Source organism: Neltuma alba, unplaced genomic scaffold (assembly GCF_004799145.2).
Source record: "Neltuma alba isolate B1F8T4 unplaced genomic scaffold, ASM479914v2 tig00002374_pilon, whole genome shotgun sequence".
NCBI lineage: Eukaryota > Viridiplantae > Streptophyta > Magnoliopsida > Fabales > Fabaceae > Neltuma > Neltuma alba.
In genome coordinates this window covers 819,356-844,407 of record NW_021632837.1, presented here as the reverse complement: position 1 = coordinate 844,407, position 25,052 = coordinate 819,356, and the positions used below count along the sequence as shown (strand labels likewise).

The 25,052-nt window shown below is 35.1% G+C and overlaps 1 protein-coding gene and 1 pseudogene across 3 annotated transcripts; one reads left to right on the top strand and one right to left on the bottom strand.

The window, feature by feature from the left end:
* Nucleotides 1–2,725: 2,725 nt before the first annotated feature.
* LOC114723461 (U-box domain-containing protein 44-like) lies at nucleotides 2,726–7,579 on the bottom strand (annotated as a pseudogene).
* Nucleotides 7,580–10,604: 3,025 nt separating this feature from the next.
* On the top strand, nucleotides 10,605–24,036 carry LOC114723228 (Fanconi anemia group J protein homolog). 3 transcript variants are annotated; one of them, XM_028909398.1, is made up of 29 exons: nucleotides 10,605–11,054; nucleotides 11,567–11,648; nucleotides 12,334–12,409; nucleotides 13,270–13,334; nucleotides 13,422–13,466; nucleotides 13,565–13,665; nucleotides 13,789–13,930; nucleotides 15,088–15,149; nucleotides 15,226–15,299; nucleotides 15,397–15,467; nucleotides 16,212–16,299; nucleotides 16,369–16,441; nucleotides 16,526–16,621; nucleotides 16,764–16,872; nucleotides 17,211–17,304; nucleotides 17,391–17,474; nucleotides 17,554–17,710; nucleotides 17,915–18,111; nucleotides 18,810–18,854; nucleotides 19,198–19,226; nucleotides 19,330–19,451; nucleotides 19,622–19,669; nucleotides 20,198–20,322; nucleotides 20,407–20,648; nucleotides 21,417–22,332; nucleotides 22,487–22,558; nucleotides 22,976–23,077; nucleotides 23,165–23,269; nucleotides 23,391–24,036. In XM_028909398.1, exons 1-28 carry the CDS (start codon nucleotides 10,706–10,708, stop codon nucleotides 23,177–23,179), a joined length of 3,681 nt encoding a protein of 1,226 aa, XP_028765231.1. In that variant the 5' UTR covers nucleotides 10,605–10,705; the 3' UTR covers nucleotides 23,180–23,269; nucleotides 23,391–24,036. The 3 variants fall into 3 exon arrangements, with proteins under 3 accessions (XP_028765231.1, XP_028765238.1, XP_028765245.1); XM_028909405.1 differs by having other exon boundaries at nucleotides 23,362–24,036; XM_028909412.1 differs by lacking the exons at nucleotides 10,605–11,054; nucleotides 11,567–11,648 and adding an exon at nucleotides 11,980–12,043.
* Nucleotides 24,037–25,052: the final 1,016 nt, after the last annotated feature.

The window sequence follows — 25,052 nt, the reverse complement described above, 5'->3', positions numbered from 1 at the left end:
AAATAATTAATTTAATTTATTTTTCTTAATCTACTCAAATTAATTAATTAGCTCTTATAATTATGACCGAAGTTAGTATATCAATATGTTAATGCATCTGTTAAGTGTTAGATTTACCCAAATGAGGGGTATAAACTTGATTTGTTAGATTTTGCACTAATTTGCAGAAGTTTATTGATCACCCGTGAAAACATGACAATGAATGATATACACACATACGTATGTGTATATACTAATTCGCACTAATTTGTTAGAGTTTAATTGTATATATATATATATATATATATTTATATGTATATAAGAGTCAAAGCTTAATTACATTGTAATAATTTTTGTTAGAGAAAATTAAAGTTTCACTTCATAACACAACCTCCAGATTTTAATGCAACACAATTTAGTTGCTATAATTTTGATTCAGTTCAAACTCATTTTTTGAATTTTAACTTTGTTACAACTTAGTACTATAGTTTAATCATTTAAAATATTTGTAGTTCTTAAGTTAAAAAAAAAGTTTACTTTGGCACTTATAATTTTTATTTTCTAAAATTTAGGGATCAATATTTTAACTGAGTCAAAATTATAAAAATTAAGTTGTATTAAAACAAAATTTAAGAATAGGAATTCAGCGGAATCGACCCTCCAAAGGCTTGGTGATGGTTCAAGTCCAAAACAAAAAAAAAAACTTGGGGATGGTTGATGCGGAGGCCTATTTCGAAGGGAGGATGGAAGCTGGATGAAGGGATTCACAAAAAAGTTAGGAAAATGCCCAGCAATTAGAGCAGAATTGTGGAGAGCTCTGACGGCTTTGCGAATTGTGAGTGAGAGCAATATAAGGTATTTAATCCTTGAAAGTGATTCGTCCTCAATGATCTGCATGTTGCAGCAATTGCAAGATGGAGAAGTTTTTGTTTTAATTCAGAAAGAGCTGAGTAATTTTTCTGGTTTACAGTTTAGAGGTTGTTTGGCAATCCTCAAAAGTGCTTCTTAAAATATTTTTTCCGCAAAACGAGACAAATTTTTTCATATATTTACTTCATGAATCGTAAAAACACTTTTAAAACCATAGTTTGGTTTCCATCCAAACACCCTCTTAATCATGCTTTTAGGGAGGGTAATATTTGTGTACATTCCCGTGTGGGCGTGCTAACTTGAGTACTGTATAGGATGAGGAGTTTGCTGTTTTTAATATGCATTTGGATAATGATACGGTGGGGAGTCTCTCCCACGAATGATAATGAAATAAGATGATGGCTTGTTGCCCCGTATTTCTCTAACGAAAAAAAGGTTGAATTAAAAAAGACAGGGATTAGATGATTTTTTTTCAATTGTTTGGGATAATTATGAATACGTTATTCTGGGAGCGATCAGTTTTAGTGTTAAATTATTATTATTCTCTGGTATTATTATGTGCCTGAGTCTGTGGAGAATTTGAAAGCAGTTATCACTCGTGGATTATTATTTATCAAACTCTAGTCTTATTTTTTCAGTTGACAGACCAGATTAGCGCTTAATTAATACTAAAACTGTTTTAGTTGTTATTAAAAAAATGTTAAATTTTTTTTTTAAAATTAATTTGTTTTAACCCCTTCGTCTGAGGACTTTGTCATAACACCCATTGAAAAATGACTTTTCAGAAGACCATAGCCCGTTCAGTATTTTGCATTCTTGAAATTTTGGAAGAAGCATAAAGGCAAATTTTTATAACCATTTTTTGACGAGGCTTTAAGAGAACGATGTTAATGGGTTGATAATCTTTCATCAACCGCCACCACTTTGCTGTAAAAAGGTGGTGGATGATGTGATGAAACTCACCGGTGTGTGTGTGTGTGTGTTCGACTTCAATCGTAATCTTTTTTAATGTACAAAAACATTCTCATTAGAAAAAACGGAAATAGAAGGTAGAAGTATGACAGAGAAGCTTTAAAAATGCTCCGTATATCAACATAAAAATATGAAACAACATATGGATTTGAAAATTTCAGATCAAAACCAACAATATACATATCGGGAACTGAATATAAAATTTTTTTTTTTTAAAAAAAACATTGGTATGTTGAAGGCATGCGCAAAGGATGGAGCTAAACGTCTGGATTTCATCTTTGCGAAGGTTAAGATATCTGAATTTAAGGTGGCAAGGGCAGAAACTGTGTACTAAATGGCTTGTCCAACCCCCCCCCCCCCCGCCCCCAAAAAAAAAAGGGAGAAAAAATGGAAAACACACGTTTGGCGAAAAGAAGAATGTTTTGGTCTGTGTGACATTGAAGTTCATGAAAACAGTAAAGCCAAACTAAGCAGCACCAGACCTGGGCAAAAAGAGTGGATGCTGTTGGAGAACTCGAATATAGGTACAGTGTTCAAGGATGACAGCAACACAGCCAAAGCACGATAACAGTGACGCGAGACTCCAAAATGGGAATGCTGTGGAAGGAGCTTGAGGTAGGGTTGAGAATGGCACGCGATAGTCTTTACATCTTGTTCCATAGAAGTCATTAGACTTCCACTTCCTTTCTTGTTCCATCATATCAGCCTTTGCAAATAAACCTTTAGGACATCAAACCCTCCAAGGAATGCAGTCCCTAGTATACAACAGGATCCTCCACTTATTATACAAAATTCAAGGAATGAGTCTCATAATTAGACTCGTGAATAGCGATACACACACAGTGTATTGATATTGATGTATTGATTTTTTTCCAGGAAAAAATAAAGCAAGAAGAGGTGTATGGCATCACAAACCCTTTATCTTTTCCACATGATTACACTCACAGTACATGTAACTAATTGAAAATAGCTATAGAAACACATAACCACAAACAAATAAACATCTTTTGGTACCTTCTAAAAGAATGGGTAATTCGTGTAAGACAACTTCAATTGCATTTAAAGGCAACGCCGATAATAATAACAACCAATAATACAATAGACTCAAAAAGTGCTCAGGCACAGATCCTCTCCCAAACTAAACCTTGTGCAGTCGTGAAGGGATGGTGGGAAGAGAGAGTGAGCGAGGAAGAAGGGCAAGTCCCACTTGAGAGGTAATCACCCTCATTTCTCTCTCTCCAACTGCATGTACATTGTCAAAGACAACCCTATCCCAACTTTAAAAGTAAAAGTTACATACAGATCTTTGAAGTGAGAGGCATAGGGAACTGGAATGGGTCCGTGCCTATCCCATGTTCGGAAAAATCCCTGAAAAGTTTGGAATCTTGTCCACATGCTTAAGAGCACGCTCAGCAATCTGTCGAGTTCGATAGTCACCATGCTGGAAAGCGTCAACAAGTGCAGTACCCACATTTTGATCACCAGAAACTTCATAGGCTATGTCATCAGTTCGCAACAATCTCTCAACTGCCCAAACTGCCCTCCTCCTCAGGTTTTCTGTCCGTTTCTCAAGTAACACTTCAAGTATAGGCTTAATTCCCTCTGCCTCAAAAAGCACCATCACCCCTTGTTCAATATCAACTCTCATCGTCTAACAAAGTAGATAAAGCTGCCAGTGCTGCTTCAACCACGTTCACATTTGTGTGGTCCAGGAGAGCTACTAACTTACGTACTGCCTGCCCTTCAATTAGACAAAATGTTTCTTTTAATGAACATAACCCTCGGTGGAGCCTACACAACCCTGTTATGACAGGCTGTATATAGCATCAGGCTCATCAGCCAATACATAGGTAAGCCTTGCAAGAATCTTCACAAGCCCTTCAAGAAATGGGTCACAAAGCGACTGCCTCTGATCTCTCCCTGCCTAATGGCAATCACTCTAGAGTAGACCAGCTGAAAGGCACCTTCATCTAGCATCTGTCTCGTGAGCCCCAAATCCCTCTCAGGCAGATCAGCTAGCAGGCCAACAGCTGCAGCCTGCTCTTCACTAATTCCTGTATTGTCTGATATGACTTTAATTAGACTGCCCAGTTGTCCAACTGAACCGCGTAATGCATCAGCTAACTCCTGGCCCATGAGGGGAGACAAATTCTGAAGGAGTTTTATAGACGCTAAACGAAGTGGATTAGGACCCACTGCAAAAAGGTCATTGACAAGAGGTGAAAGTATTCAGCCTCTATCAAAAACCTTCGCACTTGGGTCACAGGATGATATCTGATTAAGAGCTTTCAGCGAAGCTTCCCTAGACTGCATATTACCACTTTTCATTATATTGATCAGAGATGAACCCACGGTTTTGGCCACAAGGACCTTTACATCATTATTCAAAACCAGCTCACCAAGGTATCCAGCCATGGCCAGTTTGGTATCAGGTGGACCTGCAACATTCCAACAAGAAAGTCATATTATCTCTTGATACTTAACAGGGGCCTAAAGAATTATTCCGGCGCTTGACAATGCTACCCTCCAACATTTAAGGATGATAGAGCTAAAAATTAATTAAAACTAACTGGAACACACTTGAATATCCCCACAACACATTTTAATCATAATCACCATTCTGCAATATTTCCTAATTGGAAATAAACATTCTCCATAAGAATAATAAATGCTAATTATCATAAATCTTACAACAGATATGTTCATTTTGAGCAGTAAAATAGGCCACGGCTTGATTATGACGTTGGCACATAAACTTTAAATTTTAATAGTTCACCTTCCTAAGCTATCCTAAAAAATGAAAATGTTACATATTAGTCAAATCTGGCATCTAAAAGCTGCATGATTGTCTTACATTATGTTTCCGCCACCTTCCCAACTTCTCTCAAATACAATTTTTGGATCTGCATTTCCCCTGAATTCCCAATTTCTAAGATACTAGTTTTAACTAAAATATACAGTTTTTAATGTTATGATAGTGTGGGGGTAGACTGTCATGCTGTCATGTTAAAGTTTGCATATCAAATTGTATTTAGGCTATAATTCCCCTTGGTTAATTAAAACTAACTGGAACACACTTGAATATCCCCACAACACATTTTTAATCATAATCACCATTCTGCAATATTTCCTAATTGGAAATAAACATTCTCCATAAGAAAAATAAATGCTAATTATCATAAATCTTACAACAGATATGTTCATTTTGAGCAGTAAAATAGGCCACGGCTTGATTATGACGTTGGCACATAAACTTAAAATTTTAATAGTTCACCTTCCTAAGCTATCCTAAAAAATGAAAATGTTACATATTAGTCAAATCTGGCATCTAAAAGCTGCATGATTGTCTTACATTATGTTTCCGCCACCTTCCCAACTTCTCTCAAATACAATTTTTGGATCTGCATTTCCCCTGAATTCCCAATTTCTAAGATACTAGTTTTAACTAAAATATACAGTTTTTAATGTTATGATAGTGTGGGGGTAGACTGTCATGCTGTCATGTTAAAGTTTGCATATCAAATTGTATTTAGGCTATAATTCCCTTGGGAATGGGGGGAAAAATACCCATAACAAGGAAAAAAATATCCTTATCGATCCTCAATATGAGACTAACATGACATGCACCTCTCACAAAAAAAGTAACCATATACATATTAGGATACCCATTCTGAGAAAATCATTCAAGCCCATACCCATCAAAACAACTCTTACAAAGAAAAGAAAGCTCCAGCATACCACCTTTAAAATAATGCATGATAGATCAGCAGAAAAATAACAAGAATGATGCATAAGTGGGCCCCAGAATAAGGGTATAAGTTGAGAAAAAAAAAATCTTGGGGAACATGAGCACCTTCAAGCAGTTGTGTCAGAAGAGGCTGCAGTCTACCATTTTCAGCCATCTGTCGCACATTATTCTCACACTTTTCCAGATTCTCCAATGTTTTTTCAGCCTTCTCAACTGTCAAAATATCTTCTGATTTGCTGCTGGTCATTCCAACTAATATAAGAATAGCCCCATTGATTGAACCTATCTTCTCGCACAGAGTTTCTGATTTTGAAAGCTCATAAAGCAAAGAGACAGCTTCCTCTCTTTCTTTAGAGAGCTCATGAGAAAGGAATTTTACAATTGTACGCACAGTGTCCCCTTCAGCCAACAATTCCTTTGGAGCAAAGAAAAGACGTTACCAAGCAGCCTCAGCAATCACACTGATGATATCAAACTACAAATGAAAAAGAAAAGATAACCAGCAAACCTGTGACAACCTTATTCTCATTGTCTTCCTCCACGACAATTCTAAGGGCTCCCAAAGCTGTACAACGAACCTTACGGCTACTGCTCTTCAACATGTCAACAATCATAGGTATAAGCCCCGCACTGCGGACCATATGCTTATTAGACCGACTTCTTTGGCAGATGTGTTGGATATAATGTAAAGCCTGTAATGTATCATTTTCAGGGCTACCCATATTCAATGACCTCCGAGCCATGTCCAGCTGTGCTGCATCATTCCTTGCAGTCCACTCTTCAATGGGTGTTACGCAAAGCAATACTGGGATTTAGTTCTGTGCTTTTTAGTTCTCTCAGAGTCAAAGGGCAAACTAGTTTGCGCCCACTCACGGTGCAATGCTTGAACCATTTTTCAATTGCTTCACGTTCAAAAGTCTGTCCAGTTTCTAACGTGACAGGATCACGCATAACTTGCTTTGTTAGTGGACATACAAAAGCATCATAAATAGGCTCAATATGCAGCCTCTCAAAATGATAGCTCTCATCTGACTGGCTGCCAGGGTCATTACTTCCATCCCAGCTTGCAGCCATCATATCAAGCAGCCTATTGCAACAAGGAAGATCACATAAGACAATTTCTGGAAGTTATCATTAGTGATAGTTTATGAGCATCATAGTAGTAGCATCAATATCACGGAGAAACATTGATGTCAACAAAATCATGCAATAGCTAAGAAAAAAGTTTTGAAACTATGACCCCACCCATTGAAATGCTTAGAATACGGATGTCAATCTTGAGCTCGTTATAGAATAGAGCCAGACATCCGAATTAGAATTTCTGATAAATTAGTGTCAGAACTCAGAAGCTTTTTTTTTTGGGGGGGGGGGGGGGAATAAAAATCGTTGAATTGTTAACCAGATGAAGTCAGAGTCCATTTAAATGCCGTGAATTTTCCACTACGATGAAAAGTGAGACCATGACAAATGAGACAAAATTCGTCAATGCTTCAGTGTTAATATTTACGTATTGTAGTTTAGAAATCTCCCAGTGTTATAAACAAATCGATCCAACTTTTTTTTCAATTGAATTATCTTAATAACTGAGTGCTCTTCCAAGTAATTCAGACTAAATCCAAATTCATTTAGAGCAGGTACTGAGCTCCGTCTTAGTCAATAATATACTGAAATGATGATTACCGACCAAAGTAACGAATTAAGGAAGAGTCTCTTGGAGGAACTATAAAATTGACCACGAGTAGCAGAGAACGAGGAGAAGAAATAAAACCTTAATATTGATATTGAAAACAACACAGAGCTTACGAAGAAGTGTACCTTTCCCAACTTGTAAGAAACAGCAGGGGTCCTTTGGAAAACCCTACTTTTGATTTCACAATTAAACACAGATACCAAAATGGAATTCTGGAGGAAAGTTGATCACACTGCAAATATCTTCCTGTCCCATGGTAAACAGTGGTGATTAGAAGACAGGAGAAGGACGGGGAGATGGGGTTGAGGGCTTGCAACTGATAAAACGAGAAAGGACCAACGGAACAAGAAGTAGTCGCGAAAGCTTCCTTCAAAATAGATGAAAAATAAAATCCGCTAGAGAGAGGGTTGACTCATTGCTAATAGTCCTCGAGTTAGAGAGAGAGACGGTGGAACCACGTCATCACCCGCCATTGACCCCACCAGGCTTTCCAAATCCAGGTTGGCTGGACAGCTTCTAATCATGGCGGCAGAGCAAGGAAGCTATGAGAAAGTAAAGGAAAGTTTATAAAAAAATTCAAAATATTTGACGATATTATTTATTCATTTTTTTTATAGGCGACGAGATTATTTATTCATTGTCGTCTTTATTTTGGTATTTTTTGCTATAACAAAAACGATACCATTTGTCCTATTTTGCTTTTTATACTCCTTTTGATCTAGTTATTTATCGGAAAAGTTTTATTTTAAACATTTTCAAAGCAGAATCAAGTTTTGTTTTAAGTTTCAGCCAACTCTTCTTTGTTAAAAGGTTGGTATTTTTATAATATTGTTCATTCACAGAAAAAGATCATTTTTAAAATGCCACCTTATCCCCCTTGCCTCGCGGCCAGCTGTCAGGGTTTTCCCGGAGGCTGGTCATTGAAGCTAACGACTACTCCTACTTTTTTTTAGCCACAGTTAGCTTACGAAATGCAGGTGGTTTTTGGATTACCGAAAAACCTCTTTTAAAATTTTCTTTTAAATCGAGATAAATTCTTTCATATATTTATTTTATAAACGGTAAAAATATTTTTAAATCATAGTTTTGTTTTCACCCAAACACCCCGTGGTAGATTAATACTACTCCCAATTCTTAATACAAGAGTTAGTTGATTAATTTGAACAAATTAAAAAAAAATTAGTTAAGTTAATTATTTGTAATAAATAATTGTTGTATTTCCTAAAATAATCTTGTTAATCAAGTGTATTGGTTAAAACTATTATTATTATTAAGACTATTTTATGAAAAAATAGGTAAATATGAGAGACAAAGTGGATTGAGGTCTTTTATTTATTATTAAAATAAAAATAAAACAAGCTATATATTAAGGATTAGAGGTGGTAAAAAGTCGTACATGGCAATCTTGAAAAAATGAATTGTATTCTTCTAGTCCTTAATATTATTGAGCTGATTTTGATCCTAAATGAAAAAATTTATTTCACATGTTTATTAGGTTTTTTTTTCTAAATTATCACTATTTATATTTCCTCAACTATAGTCAGGTAAGATAGGGAGGAAAGACATTAAAAAAGATAATTATGATATTTTAAAAAAAAACATATCATATTTTTTATAATTAACTAACTTATCTAACTTTATTAATATAATCAAATTAGTTAAACAGGTTTTATATTAAATTGATTAAATATCTAGTAAATGAATGTCTACTACACTTCCTTGACTTTTTACAGCAATAATGCATTTTTTTTTCTAAAAACTATAATTGGATGTTTCGGGACATTTGCATTATTTCATTAACTATTCATTGTTTTCTGTGAGTTATTTAGTACGCTTCATAAGCCAAACTTGCTCAGAGAAATCACAGCTGTTAACAGAGATTGTTGGAGTTCCTGTGATCTACAGTGATGAGGTGACATCAATCATCAATCATCAATTTTAATAACTAATTTATTCAACATTCAACAAATTGGGTTACATTGGGTTAAGTATATCTTCAAGGTCATTGAGGTAGTCAGTCATTACAAAAAAGGAAAATAATTGAAATTAAATGCGTAATAATAATTTTTAATTGAAATATCGATACCCTAAACATACTGTACATATTCATAAAATCATATTGTCAAATATCATTATTTGAAAAAAAAAAATCACATTAGCAGAAACCATTGGGGAAAACGGAATAACCTCCATAAGCAACCAATAAAAAAAATTCATTATTTTTTAAATGTATTGGTGATTTTCAAAGTATACGATAGATTGTTTAATTGTGTTTCGTCTTAGTGTCTCATTTTCACCTCAGTTAAAGTTTTTCAGATAAGACGAAAGTAGAACGGAACAAAATTATTTTGGAACGGAATATATTATTTTTGTTTTAAATTGTCATAAATTTATTGTATTCATCATTATAATAGTATTTTGGTAATGATATTTATCATACATTATTTTTATTTGTTTATAAGTTGTTTTGTATGAGTTACATGATATTATTTGTAGTGAACACTTTAAATTTGTTTATCTTTTGTATTTTTTTCTTTACTATTGTTTCCTCATTTTTATTTATTCTCTTCATATAGTTTTTATGATAAAAAAAAGATGAGATGTCCATGTCACTTTCTATTTATGTCCTGATTGGGACAAGACGCTACTAAGATAAGATGGGAGGAAAAAGCTGTTTCGTCCCAATTATCAGAACGGGACAAGGGTAGTCCTGTTCTGTCTCATAAACACTAATAATATATGAATGAAACTTATTGGGATACTATTAATATTAATTTTGATATTAATACCCAATAATTTATATTATATATGCTAATGCCTAATACCGACTATGAGGATAGCATGACTTTATGTTATTTTTCATTATGATAACGTATGGGGACTTTTTGAATTCTTGGGCAGAATATTAAAGTAGCTTAGAAAGTTTGGGGAGTTTTTGTTTTAATATATTATATAGAATGATCTCAATCATTTTAAGACTAAATAATTGAAAATATTTTTCGTTAAATTTTATCAAAATTAAATTTTTTTATGAAGTTGTTCAAAGACTAAAACTAAAACTATACATTAACAAACTTAAAATTTATAAGTTGAATACACCACATTGATTTATAAATAATTTTTTAATTATAATTTAAAAAATAATAGATAAGTATCTCAGGAAAGTCTTCACTCGTGTAAACCATGTTTACAAGGCTGATTTCAGCACGATCCAAAATAGTGCGTTAAGTACTTAAGTTTATACGGAAATCTTGCCGCCTTCCTTTTTTTGAAAAAAAAAAAATCTTACCGCCTTCTGCAAATTCACCAAGCTCAGATTCCCTCCAAAAAAAATGCCCCGGGGTAACAGGGCACTTTGTCACGATTCACGAGTTAGCTTCCCAGGAATATCATATCTGATTCTGATACTCATGTACTCTGCCGAACTCCTCAGCTAAAGCCTAGAGATGGTCTCTGCAAAACCGATGAGTGCCAAGAACCCTAAAAATGTGTATCACATCGGAGGCCTTCAAGTGGAATTTCCTTACCAGCCATACGGTTCCCAGTTTGCATTCATGGGTAGAGTCATCTCTACCCTTAACCGGGCTCAGAGAGAAGGACATTGTCACGCATTGCTTGAGTCTCCAACTGGTACTGGGAAGTCTCTTTCGCTTCTCTGTTCGTCTCTCGCTTGGCAGCAGAACTACAAGTCAAATAAACATCACACAAATCTCTCTCACCTGAAGCCCGCTCCAGAAGCAACGACAGACCCTCTTGTTTACGGTGGTGGATTTGTTCCCGATGAGGTTTCTCCGAGTAAGGGGCTTCCTGCTGACTGTACTAAGAACTGATGCATAATCATCACCGTCATCATCATTTAAGTTTCTATAGGTCTTAAGAAGACAGAGGGAGATCAATTGTATAGCGTATCTCGGCATTTTTACTGATATCTATCAATATATCTCAGCCGTTCAACTTTGCAAGAAATAAGGAAAATTGTTTGATATCGTGGTAAAAAGATATAGTATAAAAAATTCTCTGGATTTTTTTTTTTCACGATGAATTTCCAAATGATGTTCATTGAAGCAAGATATTTCTTCCACGTTTTTGTACTGATATAGTCATGGGGGTTTCACAATCAGAGCATTGACCTGCCCCAAATTAACGTATTAGGGCTCGTCTGCTATGCCTATGAAGATCAAATTATTATATTAACGTTCAGGGTGCCACATGCTTGTGATTTACACACTTTATTCCTATATCTGTCAATCCGATGTTTTATTTCTTTGGTATACTATTGTCCTCAAGCAATGCTTACTTGATTTCAGCATCAGAAAATATGGAGCTACCAGAGACTGAGGCTAACAAGATGCAGAAGAAAAAGGCTGCTCCCACTATATATTATGCTTCGTAAGTTTAACTATTGTATTACCAATTGAATAATTTGCATAAGTAATTATTTGTAAATGTTTAAGAAAATTATGAATAGATGGTTATTTTAGACTTTGCTTCATTCATTTATGCTATCAGTAATTCTAAAACATTAGCAAACGGTTCACTCCTACGAAGCAATGGTACATGCACATGTAGCTTACAAAATTTTAAGATACTTGTGCATTACATGCCCGTAAAATTTTAGGACACTACTGTGTCATATAAAATACCTTAGAAAGTGTTCATACACACACGCACATTTATAACTGTGCCATGCTTGTTCACAGCGGAAGTCACAGTTATTTAGGACAATTAAGAGGATGACAAATCACTTGAAAGACATGAGAATACCAGAAAGCAACCAACATTAGGTACCGGTTATTCCTGAACTAAAGTTAGCCAATGGCAAAGCATATTAATATAAATTGGAAGATGCCAAAAGAGACAATTATTGCTACATGTTGGTGGCAATTGCTAGCCAATCTTCATGCTTTTCGAAAGTTCACTGGCACTAGATGACACCTGAGTTTTAACTTTGTAAGAAGTTTTGACTTTTGAGTAGAATTGGCATATATTTAATTGATATCTTACTTATTCTCCCGTCAACCATCATCGTCATCATCACTTGACTAAATCTTTCGATGTCTCTTGTCTATATAAGGAGGACACACTCACAAATTTCTCAAGTAATTCGTGAATTGCGGAAAACATCTTATAGGGTGCCTATGGCTGTGCTGGTAGGTGAAATCCACTGCTTTGTATCTTTGTTTCTTTTTCCTTTTTAATCTAAACTGCCCTCAAGGGTAAGGTTTTCTGATAATTTATGGTTCTTATGAGTAATTTACTTTTATTTACTTAATTTTAAGAAACCAATGTACATTTTTATGGTTTGCCCCAGCAGCATTTTTTTGCACGCAATTACTCTCCACGCATACACTTCTGCCTAACTCTTATTTTATAAGGTTATATTTTCTTGTGTTTGATAATATGTTTTATATCAATTTTAAATTGATATAATAAGCTTCCATTCAATTCCCAATTTGAATGAAACGTGATCATGAACTATATATTGAGGGTTCCATTGCAAGAAATTTTTTTTGAAATAATCACCCTACAAGGTCAGTACCCCAACTAGTCATCTTTGGATTATGCAACTATGTGATCTTTTTTAAGTAAGGTATTAGTATAGTCATTTGGGTTTCACTGTGTTTTGTAAGGGTTGGCGTTTAGGGATTACACTGTTAGTAATTGGCATCTGATGGCTATGTAAAGGGGTAAAGGGCCAAATAGAGGTGTAAAGGGCTAAATAGAGGTGTAAAGGGGTGCCTTGAAAGTCAGTAATAGATTTCCTTATTTCTTTATCCATTTTGAAGGGCTGTATTGTTATGAAATAAATGACTGTTAGGGATTTTCTTTTGCTAGCTAGTTATTTAGTTGAATCTTATGGATATATAAAGGGGTGGGAAGAAGGGTATCTTGTAAGTTGATTATAGTGTCCTCATTCCTTTCTCCCGTTCTCTCTTTTACACCTCTTCTTAATTCTTACCATTTCTTAATTCTTATCACTTTGATAATTTGTTTTTGCTTTCTTTGACAGGCATCGCGGAAACATTACTGTACCAATAAACATATATTAGCCAAAGACAACATTGATGAAGAATGGTTGTTTTTCCCCAAGAATTTTTTACTTTATGAATTGCTGTTGACTTACTGATTTTCATACTGATATGTTTTATTAAACGATGCCAGTAAACTGCTTTTGAAAGATCAGGCAATAGGATGCCCAGAATTCAAGTGAGTATGTGCTTACCTACACATCCTTCCTAGTATTAATATACCATATCTCAATCTATAATGAAAGTAGCCGAAATCAGAAACTTGTAATTAAACAGAAATGCACATAAAGTCAAAAGTCACCCATCCCTACAAAGAGGAGGATGTCATGAGGTACATGATATAGAAGATCTCGTGAAAGTTGGACAAGCAGTGAAAGGTTAGGCTTCTTCTTATTGTATTCTTTTTAATATTTGTCTTTTTGGGGAAGATTTCATCGTTTTGTCTACTATATCACCTGTGTTATCTTAATACATGTCTCAAAGACATTTTATACTTTCAGGTTGCTCCTATTATGCAGCTCGCTCTATGTCAGATGATGCGCAATTGGTATTTTGTCCTTATAGTTATATTATCAATCCAGTCATTCGGGGAGCAATGGATGTAGATATAAAAGGAGCCATTGTGATTCTGGATGAAGCCCAGTGAGTTGTTTATCTTTTTATCTTTGGTTTGTCTTAGTTTTTCTTTCTGCTGGTAATCAGCGTTATTCCCTTCTCTGTTACAGATTTTATTTTATTCTCTATCTTGTATTCTCTATACCTAGGATCTTGACATTATGGCATATGCCTCATAATGATTGAGTGCTTGTATCTTTTTAATCTTCCGCTGCCTATGAATAAAATATACTTTCTATGGCACACAAAATATTCACATCTCTAAAGCTTAAACTTGTTGACTGAAGGTAAAAGGTCCATGAATAATTTTGTTATATTTTCTAAAATGCCCTCTTTCACAAATGCTTCCTAAGTATAAATTACTGATTGACAAAGCACAGGCCCAACATATCTTGCACTAAAACTTAATCTTTAGTTGAAGAATGTTGGGGTCAAAATCTTGATGGCTTTGTCATACAGGTTTTGATCCTATGTCAAAGGGTATTTCAATTCAGAAGTTTTACTTTTTAAGTGGAGGTCCATGAGTAATTTTATTATCATTAATAACTGCTTCCTAGAAAATGGAGCAATTTAGGAATCTCATAAAATTGAATTTCTTTTCCTTGTTTTAAATGTATGTAGCTGTTCAGGATATCTTTTACATAGCATCAGGTTCATGCTAGTCCATCCAGATAGGGAGACTGCATTCCTTTAACCTGAATGAATGACTTGTTTAGTTGTTTTAAAAATGGGCCGTTTCTCTTGTTTTGTAACTAGCTGTTGGAAATCACTCTCCTCTCTTTGTAGCTGGTGTTCGTGACAGGGCATTAATGACCCCAGCTTCTTTCTCTCTGGTTCTGGATGATGAAATCACACATTAATTTCTTCAGATCTGGTTGATGATCACACATTACTATGTGATATTTTCCCTGTTAATGCCTAATGGCTCATTTCCTTATTCAAATTGGTCAACTACTTATTTCCGATTCTGTATTTTTGTTTTTCCTTGCATCTTTCCTTTCCTTTTTTTCCTTTCTCTCAAACGTCCCTTAACTTTTATGAATGAGTAGCAGACTTCTTGTCTTCACTCTACATATTAATGGTTTATTTCTATTAAAGTACAGGCAAAAATATTCAGAACATTCTTTGTTGCCTTTTCTTGTTTTATGTGGGAATTTTTCTTCACTAGCCTCAATTGTTTGCAGTAATATAGAGGATATCACTCGCGATGCTGGTAGTGTTGACATTGAAGAGGATGTTTTGGATAGTATGTTCTAAACCTTGCAGCTTTTGTTTTGATTCTTGGTTAATATGATTCTAAATGGTTGTTATTATCTTGAAAGAGCTGCAAATGGAGCTTCAACAACTTTGCCCTTTCAATGCTCTGATATACCAACCTTTGTATGAAATGGTGCTGGTAATGAATTATGATGCTGAATTTGAACCAGAAACGTTTGACTTCTAAACATGCCCCCATTAGTTGTACACTTTTTATGAGAGGTACAATTTTGCAGGGTCTTACAAGCTGGATAGAACGTAGGAAAAATAAACTAGAAAAGCGTGATTTTCAGCACTATGTATCTTGGTAAGTCAGGGTTTTCTTCCTTTTTCACATCTCTATCCATTGTTTTTATTCATGCACCATAGACTGTATCCCAAATCCAAATACATTATATTATGTTCAGTAAATATGATATGATCAGCAAGATAATAAGAATAAATAGTTGTATTCAATAGTCGTATTCAATCATATCGATATGCTAATGTGTACAGCATAAGATACTTCACTTTTGCATGTCACAGTATGATTAATATGAATCTTTCTAACAGGAAGATATTATTGCTAACTTTGAACATGTTGAATGTTATATCATTTCTATTCTTCATGAGTAATGTATGTCTTTCTTTGGCCCTATCTAATCTGAGATTTTTAATATGTTCAGAAAATTAGCAATTAAGTATTTTTATTATTGTTTTGAGGTCTGTGGGGGTATTTCAAAAGTTTTTAATCACTTCATTGTGGTATATACTTTTAGTAGATGCCATTTCATGGATGCTGAAACATTTATGGCTCAAACTTTTGTTTTTGTTTCCCTATTTGATCTTTTATTTTAACTGACTGGACCATTTAGATGTATACTTTCTCCTGTTGTTTACTGGGTGAAAAATGATGAATTGATTGGAGTTCATACCTTCTATTTGATTTTTCTTTCCTTTTTCTATCTTACCTGAATTAATACTTCGAAAACTAGTGTCTTTACATCTCTAGCGACTTCTAGTCTACAAATTGTGTATGAGTTTTAACAATTTAGGTTGTTTGTATGTATAGTTGGACTGGGTCAAATGCTTTAACAGAACTGCAAGAAGCAAATATTTCACTTCAGTGCTTCCCTATCTTGCTAGAATGTGCTACCAAGGTATCTCATTTGTATTTGGGCTAATTTCTTTGCTTGTCTGTCACTTATCGAGCTAGTCTTTTGTTTAAGGCAATCAAAGTTGCTTCAGATTTGGAGTCAGATTTACCACGCTTAAGTGGCATGTCAGTGATAACCCTGGAAGGTGTGGAATTATGGTTGTGTATGGCATTGTTTTATTTGTAGAACATTATATCATTGATGATGTTCTATGGCAATCTTGTTTCAGGCCTATTCTCTTCACTAGCTTATTTCTTCTCAAGAAATGGTTCTCACATGCTGGATTACCAGCTTGCACTGCAGCGAAGTGTGAAGAAAGAAGCTGGTAAGTAGTTGAAACAAGCAGAGCCCTAGATAGTAACTCTTGCTCCTGATTTGGCAATAAAATGAACGGATAAATTGATTAATTGCATTATGTTTGGTGCTGCTAGGACAGCCCTGTAATCAGTGTTATATTACCATGTCAGGAAGATCTTTGGGAACTTGGACCCACACTTTGAGTTTATGGTGCTTGAATCCAGCAGTTGTGTTCAGTGACATTGCCAATCTTTCTTTATCAGTCATTTTGACTTCTGGGTATGTTCCCTGGGCCAAGTTTATGCAAAATTCAGGCTATAGTTCTTTATGTATTCCTCAGTTCTGCCCATGAATGCTTGTGGCTAAATAAATTTATTGGAACAGTCAAATCTCATAAGCAGCCTGTTTTCTGTTGTGATGTCCCAAAAGAAAGCACTACTGCTGGACCACACATTTATTTGTGTAAGCATGTATCAATTTGTACAAGACCCAGAATATGGACCAGATGTTGTAGGGCAGCGGGATCAGTTTCGCCTTGCATGTCTTTTTTCATTAACCCCTCTAATTAAGTAATTATTCCACTAAGTATTCTCACGCGCATTGGTTTGGTACTTTAGGACATTGTCACCAATGAACTCCTTTTCATCTGAGCTAGGAGTTCAGTTTGAAAGTAGTCTGGAAGCTCCGCATGTAATTAATGTTGACTCTCAGGTTCTATCTTTGCACTTTGTCAGTTGTCTTTGACCTTTTACTCTTGTAAGTGCTGCTTCAAGCAATGTTTGACCTCTTCAATACAGGTCTGGCCTGCTATAATTTGTACCGGTCCAGGTAATTATCCTCTGAATGCAAGTTATAAAACGGCAGATGGATATGCATTTCAGGTACTTGTTACAACTTTTTCTGTCCCAGCAGTTTTTCTTTGCCTATGTGAACAGACTATTATTGTACGTGTCTCTATAGGATGCAGTTGGGAGATCTTTAGAGGAAATCTTCAAAACTGTTCCAGGTGGTTGTCTTGTTTTCTTTCCAAGTTATAAATTAATGGAGAAATTGTGCAATCGATGGTCCGAAACAGGTCAATGGTCTCGTCTAAATGCAGAAAAGTCACTTTTTGTTGGTCAGTTATTCTTCTGCCTTTCTTAATACTCGTTGGAATTTAGTGAATAAGCAATGGGTTTATCTTAATATTGACAGATTCCTTATTCTCATCCTTTTGTGCAAAGCCAACATTGAGTGAACTTACTTTGGTATTTGAAATTGATTTTGTCTTTTGACGATGCTCTTGTTTCATTTTGGTTTTATATCTTGTGTGGGTATGCAGAACCTCGAGGAGGAAGCCAGGATGATTTTGAACTTGCTTTAAAAGGGTATTATGACTCAATTCATCTTCACACTACGGCTACACTGGGGAGGAAAAGAAGGGTTAAGAATGGTGGCTTTAGTCACTTACATGCAGTCAATTCTCCGAAAAATTCTAAGAAAGGAGGAGCTGCTTTACTTGGTGTTTGTCGAGGAAAGGTTTATTGCCATTGTACCTATCTCATGCTTAATATTCCTGATTTCTTATTTAAAATCCAAATAATGAAAATTGATCTTTCATTATGCTTAAGTAGTACTGAAATCAATTCAAATGGTTTTAAAAAGTCAATATACCTGGAGGAAAAAGTGCCTGCATTTTGGTCTATAATCAGATTACTACTATCTTATTGTATGCCATGGGAGCCAAGGTGTATTGTAAATGAACATATCTATAATATTATCTGTGTTGGTTAATTGACATAAAGCATGACAAATATATTTTAGGACTTTCCACACAAGTTGCAGAGAAGATATCAAATTCCTTCTCACCCATTTTGCAAGATAATTTGACAGCTTTTGTTTAGGCTCATACATGGTTGTTGATTAAGGTCATTTGTCATACAATTATGGTTTCACAACTTTTAAATTTTTACCTTTCAATGATGCATGAGCATGTTTGATACTAATGCTATTATATTCACAATAAAAGGTCGATACAACATGTTCACCAAAGAAAGTTCAATGCAAAATGATTTTGGCATAGATTTACTTAAACTACTAGAATTTCAGATTGGCTGTATCTTGGTCCAAGACAAACGAAAACAGATTGAGTTCATTATACAATTGAAACATATGTACACATGATGAAATTGATCTTATTATGTAACTATGTTCGGTCATCATTTTGCCTCCTGCAGGTTTCTGAGGGCATTGATTTTTCTGATGATAATGCTCGAGTGGTTGTATCCTTATTTCTACTCTAAAATGTCATAATTCTCTGTCTTGGTCAATCTAGATCTCCCTTCTGGCTGTTGGTGTTTATTTTGTGAGAATTAGAGATGATCATTCTCAGATGATTAGAAGAAGGATTTATTATTACTGCTGAAATGATCACCAAAAAAAGTAGTGGCTGAGATACGGGATTAAATTGTAGCTCTTCTATCGTTTTTCTTTCTTTCTTTTTTCCCCCAAACAAATTGTAGCTCTTATGAACCTTAGTCATGTCAATGAATTACATACATTGCAAATGCCAATATTGATCTACATTAATGTTTACTAAATATTGAATGTTCTTGACAATCTCAGATTATAGTTGGCATTCCATTTCCCAACATGTAAGACGTTTTTAATTAATAACATTTAATTTTTGCCAATGAAATTCTATTATGTGTTTATATCTGTTTTCTCATTGATTGCTTTGTTTTGACTTCTCACAAGAAATGATATTCAAGTGGCACTAAAGAAGAAATACAACGATACATACAAATCTTCCAAAAATCTTTTGAGTGGAAACGAGTGGTATTGCCATCAAGCATTTCGAGCTTTGAATCAAGCAGCAGGTGCATCATGGTCATTGAGTTGTTCCCATATTATGACCCAAGTTTATTCCTTAGCTCTGTTTTTTTTCCTTTCCATATTACCTTTTTTTTTTTTTTTTGCCTTTTATGCACTTTAACTTGTAGATATGAAAGTTCTCATTTATCAGCATGTTGTCTCTTACTTTCTGTAGGTCGTTGTATACGGCATAGGCTTGATTATGGAGCTGTCATATTATTGGGTAATTATTTTCATTGCTTAGGCTTTCTTTCTTATCCGGCGTCTCTTATATTTCTCCTTCTCTTTCATTGCCTTAATAAGGCATAAGGCAACCCAGGAAAATGATTGAAAACTTTACTTCTTTTCTGTTAGCTTGATCAGGAATGGATTCTTTTAAGTATTGTTTCGATTTTTATGGACAACATGTTTTATTTGAGGAAAAATTCGTGGACAACATAGTTTACTACTTATAACTTGATGCAAGCAGTTACGTGATGGAACCATTGTAATATAGTGAGAATTCCAAATGGCTCAGTTAATTGACATGTTTCATTGAAAAAGCAATTAGTGCTGGCAATCTGCATTTTTAGTTTAGACTTTAAAAAAAAAAAAAAAATTCTGCCCTTTCTTTTAGTTTTCTTTTTTTTCCTCAATGTCTTTGCTGCTGGTTATTCTTGAATTGTAGTTTATTAGAGATCTGTAACCTTAGCATTACAACATTCAGCTTGCTTTGATTCATTCAGTAATGCAATTGTTCTTGTGGAATTAGATGAACGTTTTCAGGATGAAAGAAATAGAGCATTCATTTCAAAGTGGTTAAGAAAAACATTGAGGATATATGACAATTTTGACTTGTCTTTGAAGGGATTGAAATCATTCTTTGAGAATGCCAAGGTATTTGGTGTATTTCTGACCCCTCACCCCCACCCTCACAAACAAAAAGGTGTTTTGTTAATGTGATTGACTTGCTTACTGCAGGAGCAGTTTGGCACAAATGTCACTCAAAATTTGAGCTTAAACCAGGAATGTGACGAAGCCAAGGATCATAATATGGGATTTATAAGAAAGAAAAATAAGAAACTTTTAAAGTCTGATAATGGTGGTGAGAGAACAATAGAAATGATCAAGGACGAGAGTCAGCCATCTGAGCAAAAGAATAGTGACGCATACAACTGTAAAGACTGTTTTGACCCAAAGGACTGCAAACAGTCAGTATCATGGTAATTGTATGCTTGTAATGTCATCATTATATTTACTACTTAACGATGGAATTCAAGCTACCAAATGATAAAGTGTCAGATTTGAGCACTCTTATACGTGTTTTTGACTTTGGGCACATCACAAGTGTGAGGTATTAATCTTCTTTTTAATACCATCATACTGTGATTGACTAAGTCTTTGGCTTATTATATTTTAAGCTGATATTTCTGATATCATCCTAAAAGATGTTGAGCTAAATCTAGATGAGTAAAACTAACCTTCATAAACACTCTGCTAATTCTATTATGTTTGTGGAGACTGCTGCTCTCTGCTCTTGCTCCCATTCGGCTATTTTGTCTGGGGAAGGTGCATCCACTGGCACTGATATCAAGAACAGGGATCAATATTTTAAGCATTAGTAGCTTCTTTCCGGTGACCAAATAATGAACTAGGCCACAAGTATGAACTTTGTTCTTTAATTTTAAAGTCTGATACTTGAGAGAGCATGCCGTTTAAGGGGTAATTTCTTTTCTTTTCCCACTTTTTGGGGTGAAGGGGGAATTTAAGGGTTTTTGATGTCTTGCAATATAAAAACTGTTTTTTTTTTTTTAAAGGCTGCATTTGTACTTCAAATTTAATTTTTTCTGCATGAATTCTTAGAGTGTGGAAATTGGAATTTCTTGTGCCATCAGAAATCAATTTGAATCTCAATAAAATAATAACCATTCTAGATGGCCAAATAGTGACAATATCATTACTAGTTGAGAGATTCTTTTCCCCCCTTGCAGCTTCACAGGGGTATTATCTGCGGCAGTTATACATGAAGAAGTCTCCCTTGTGAAGGAAACCCCTTGCATGGATGGCAGCATCATCCCTGCTTGCCCTGGTTATGGTTGTAAGGATGAACACTCTAGCTCCACCTTAATTGAGGCATCTTCTGAATTAAATGATCAGTCAATCCTTCCAATTTCTTCAAGTATTGGGAGTAAAGCTTCTTCAACAGCTCAGTGTTTAATATCAGTTACTCCTGAAAAAAATGTAACTGCAAACAGCTGTCATACTGTGGAAATAGAATCATCTTTAAATAGGAGTGTTAATTCTCACACCCAGAAAAGGAGAAAGTCCATGGACATACCGTTTATAAGCCTTATTGAGGAAAAAAATTACACCACCCCCTGTGCCAGCATCCCTTCAAGGCACAATGTAAGCTTGGTGAATGTCAGCGAGTTGACAAATAGAAACGAATCTGATTTTCAAAAAAAAGTTAAGTCAAATTCACTTCAATCGCAGACAAGGAATCTGACCTGTTCGTTGTCATTAGCTGATCCTCTTATGGAGAAAATGTTACAGATATTTTGCTCACTTTGCAGAAGCCCGTTGGGTCGGCCTGAGAATAATCTATATATTACATGTTCTTTGACCTTATCATCAAAAGTTCACTTAAGATCTCTTTTGAAACAGAGATTGAAAGGTTATAATGATGATGATTTAAGAAGTGTACCAGTTATTATAACTTGCATTTCATATGTTGATCAACGCATCTGCAATAGAGTTAATGGAAGTGTTCCAGAGCAGGGAATTTGGTGCCCAGAAGATGGGTGTGTTTTCAGGTCTATGTTTTGCCCCTTCTGCAGTAAACCCAACAATTTGCTTGGGGTACAGATCATGGCAACTGATGCATCAAATAATCATTTACTTGACAAGGTGTGTTTGTGCATAAATAAGCGTCCTTGTTGCAGATGTGCCTAAATCATATTCATTTTTACTCATTTCTTCTTTTTCTGACGAAATTGATCCAGCCCTTCCAGCTTTTCCATTACTCATCATCTTTTTTTTCCTCCTTGCATTTCTTCGTCAGATGTTGTTTTACTTTGATTTTTTGGAAGTTAAGAATCTTGAGGAATCAAGGAGTGAGGCTTCAAAGAAAGCGGTAAGCCCGGTTAATATGGCCTTTTACTGTTTCCATGGCACTAAATAGCTATTGCTAGGCGGTTTGTATTGGGTAGGAAGGTTCCTAGACAGTTGCATTGGGCATGAATAGAAAAGAAGACGCAACAGAGAACTAAACTACGCACGGGACAAAATATTATTTGCCTAATTGGTGTGCACCTTGAAATGCTTAAGGAAAAGGCATTGAACTTAGAATGTAATTTGTGATCCCACTCCATAGTCACCCCATAAGAACTAAAAATCCTGTCTTTTAGAATGAAGGGACAACTAACCTTTTTCTCTCTACTTCATTTCGAGTTATTTTTCACATAGGCTTCTAAGTGTTGACTAAAAGGAGAAACATCACCAAGAAGCTTTTTGGGGAATATATATGATAACGCATTCAGCAATGCTGTAGGATTTGCTGCCAAATAGAGGCTCTGGTGTGGATGAAATTGCTATCTTGAATTCTTTTGACAAATTTGAGGAGTCAAGAGTCTTGAAGACTGGAAAATCAAAGGTCAGATTTCAAATAAATTTACTGGCATTCAAGTCATAGGCACTCTGTCGTGTCAAAATTGACATTTATATTTGTAACATGCCGCAGAGATTGCCAAGATGAGGATTACTCCCAATGCAGAAGGCCAAGGTAGGAGCAAAAAATGAAAATTGAGCTGTGAATAATCAGATAGGAATTATGTGGACAAATGAGGTAAAGATGCCTTTTAAAAATTAAAAAGAAAAAATTGAATAGTTTTTGCTTGCAATTGATTTTACGCCACTTGGTTGCCTTTCATTATGTAGATTTCAGAATTTTTTGGACTGAGATGTAGATTTCAGAATTTGGAAGGCACCAGTCTGGGACTTGATCATTCTGTACTGAGTTAGATTTTACCCTCAGCTTTTTGAGGAAGTTAGAAGTAATGTCGTCCTCTTTAAGGGGACTGCTTCCGGTAAATTATTTAATGGGATCATCAACTTGCAATCTTACTTTGGCTGTCAAAGGCACTTGTATTATGGCTGCTGGTTAGGTTCAAAGATATAGAACTGTTCCCCCCCCCCCCCTCAAATACAAGATATAAAACTGTTATTTCTCCTTATTGGCATCAAATAGCAGATCATACAACCCCGTCACGTTTGGCCTTCCGTACAGCAAGTTCTGCTAGTCCCTGTCGAAAGAAATGTGGGGACTGAGCGTTAGGGGTTAACTGGTAATGGTAATTACAATTTTACAGTAGTAGGAACTGACCGCTGAAGCTGTCATTAAGTAGGCCTTGATCATGATTTGCACGAGCGGTTATCAGAACACCTAAAAACATGGTGAGCTCTGAATGGAAAATAGGCTAGTCTGCTTGCTTGTTTTTTAAGTTGGTTTTATTTTATGATATCTGACTACAGGTATACAGGGTAATGTAGCATGAAATATAACACGACGCAATAAAATGACTAGTACTGCTCAATACTAGAAGCATTAATAGATGTTTGATTGTTTCAATCGTCTGTGGCACCTTAGAAGCATAAAGCCTATGTCCGACGCCTCACCGCCAAGAGTGCAATAGCAACAATGCAGAAGGTTGATTTTGGTATAGAAGACTTCGATACTTCAACCAGCCACTTCATTTATATATTTGTCCTTGAAAAATCCGCAGCTTGCATTTCTGTTTTGTTCATCACTTGCTCAAATCCCGCATCACCAAACCAATACGAATGGGCAAATTTACTTGGCGATTCATGGTTTTTTTTTTTTTTGGGGTACTGAAGGAGGGCTAAATGCCCAAATTATAATATTCCAGAGCTAATTCCCCTACAATCATTGTACGCCAGAGTTGTGAAATTCTTTGGGCAAGCATAAAAAGGCAGACACGGATGAGAAATAGTGTGATGGATAATGAAAGGCTTGCCGACCATCCCCTTTGGCACTTGGGCTCTAAACCAATTGTGGACATTGGGCCGAAGAAACTCTCCTGCACTTGGAGGGGTGTTGGAGTCCGCAGTCCAGTGCTGCCTTAACACTTTAAAAACATGTAAAATAAGATGACAACGGTATTTGTATAGACTTTTTAAAAGAGATTTCATGGGGTTCCAGATTGGTATGTGAGAGTATTTTATCTTGGTTTACATAAAATATTTTTTAAAAATGCTTTTTAGGGTTTTCAAACACTACATTCGTAAAAAAAAGATCACAATGCATCCTAAAGTTTGAAAATGCTAACCAAGATCAAGGTCTCAAAAAAATATGGGATAGAATGCCTCTATTTAGAGGGTATTTGGGTAAAACTAAAATTATAGTTTTAAAATTGTTTTTATAATATGTGAAGTAAATATATAAAAGAATTTGTTTTGATTTGTAAAAAAACGTTTTTTAAAAGTATTTGGTCCTATATGTAGAAATTTATAAGAATTGAAAAATCATTAGTTAACTAACAGGGGTTGATTTTAATATAAAAGGCTAGTTTCTTATAACGTAGTGAATTAATGCTTGTATTCTTTTTTAA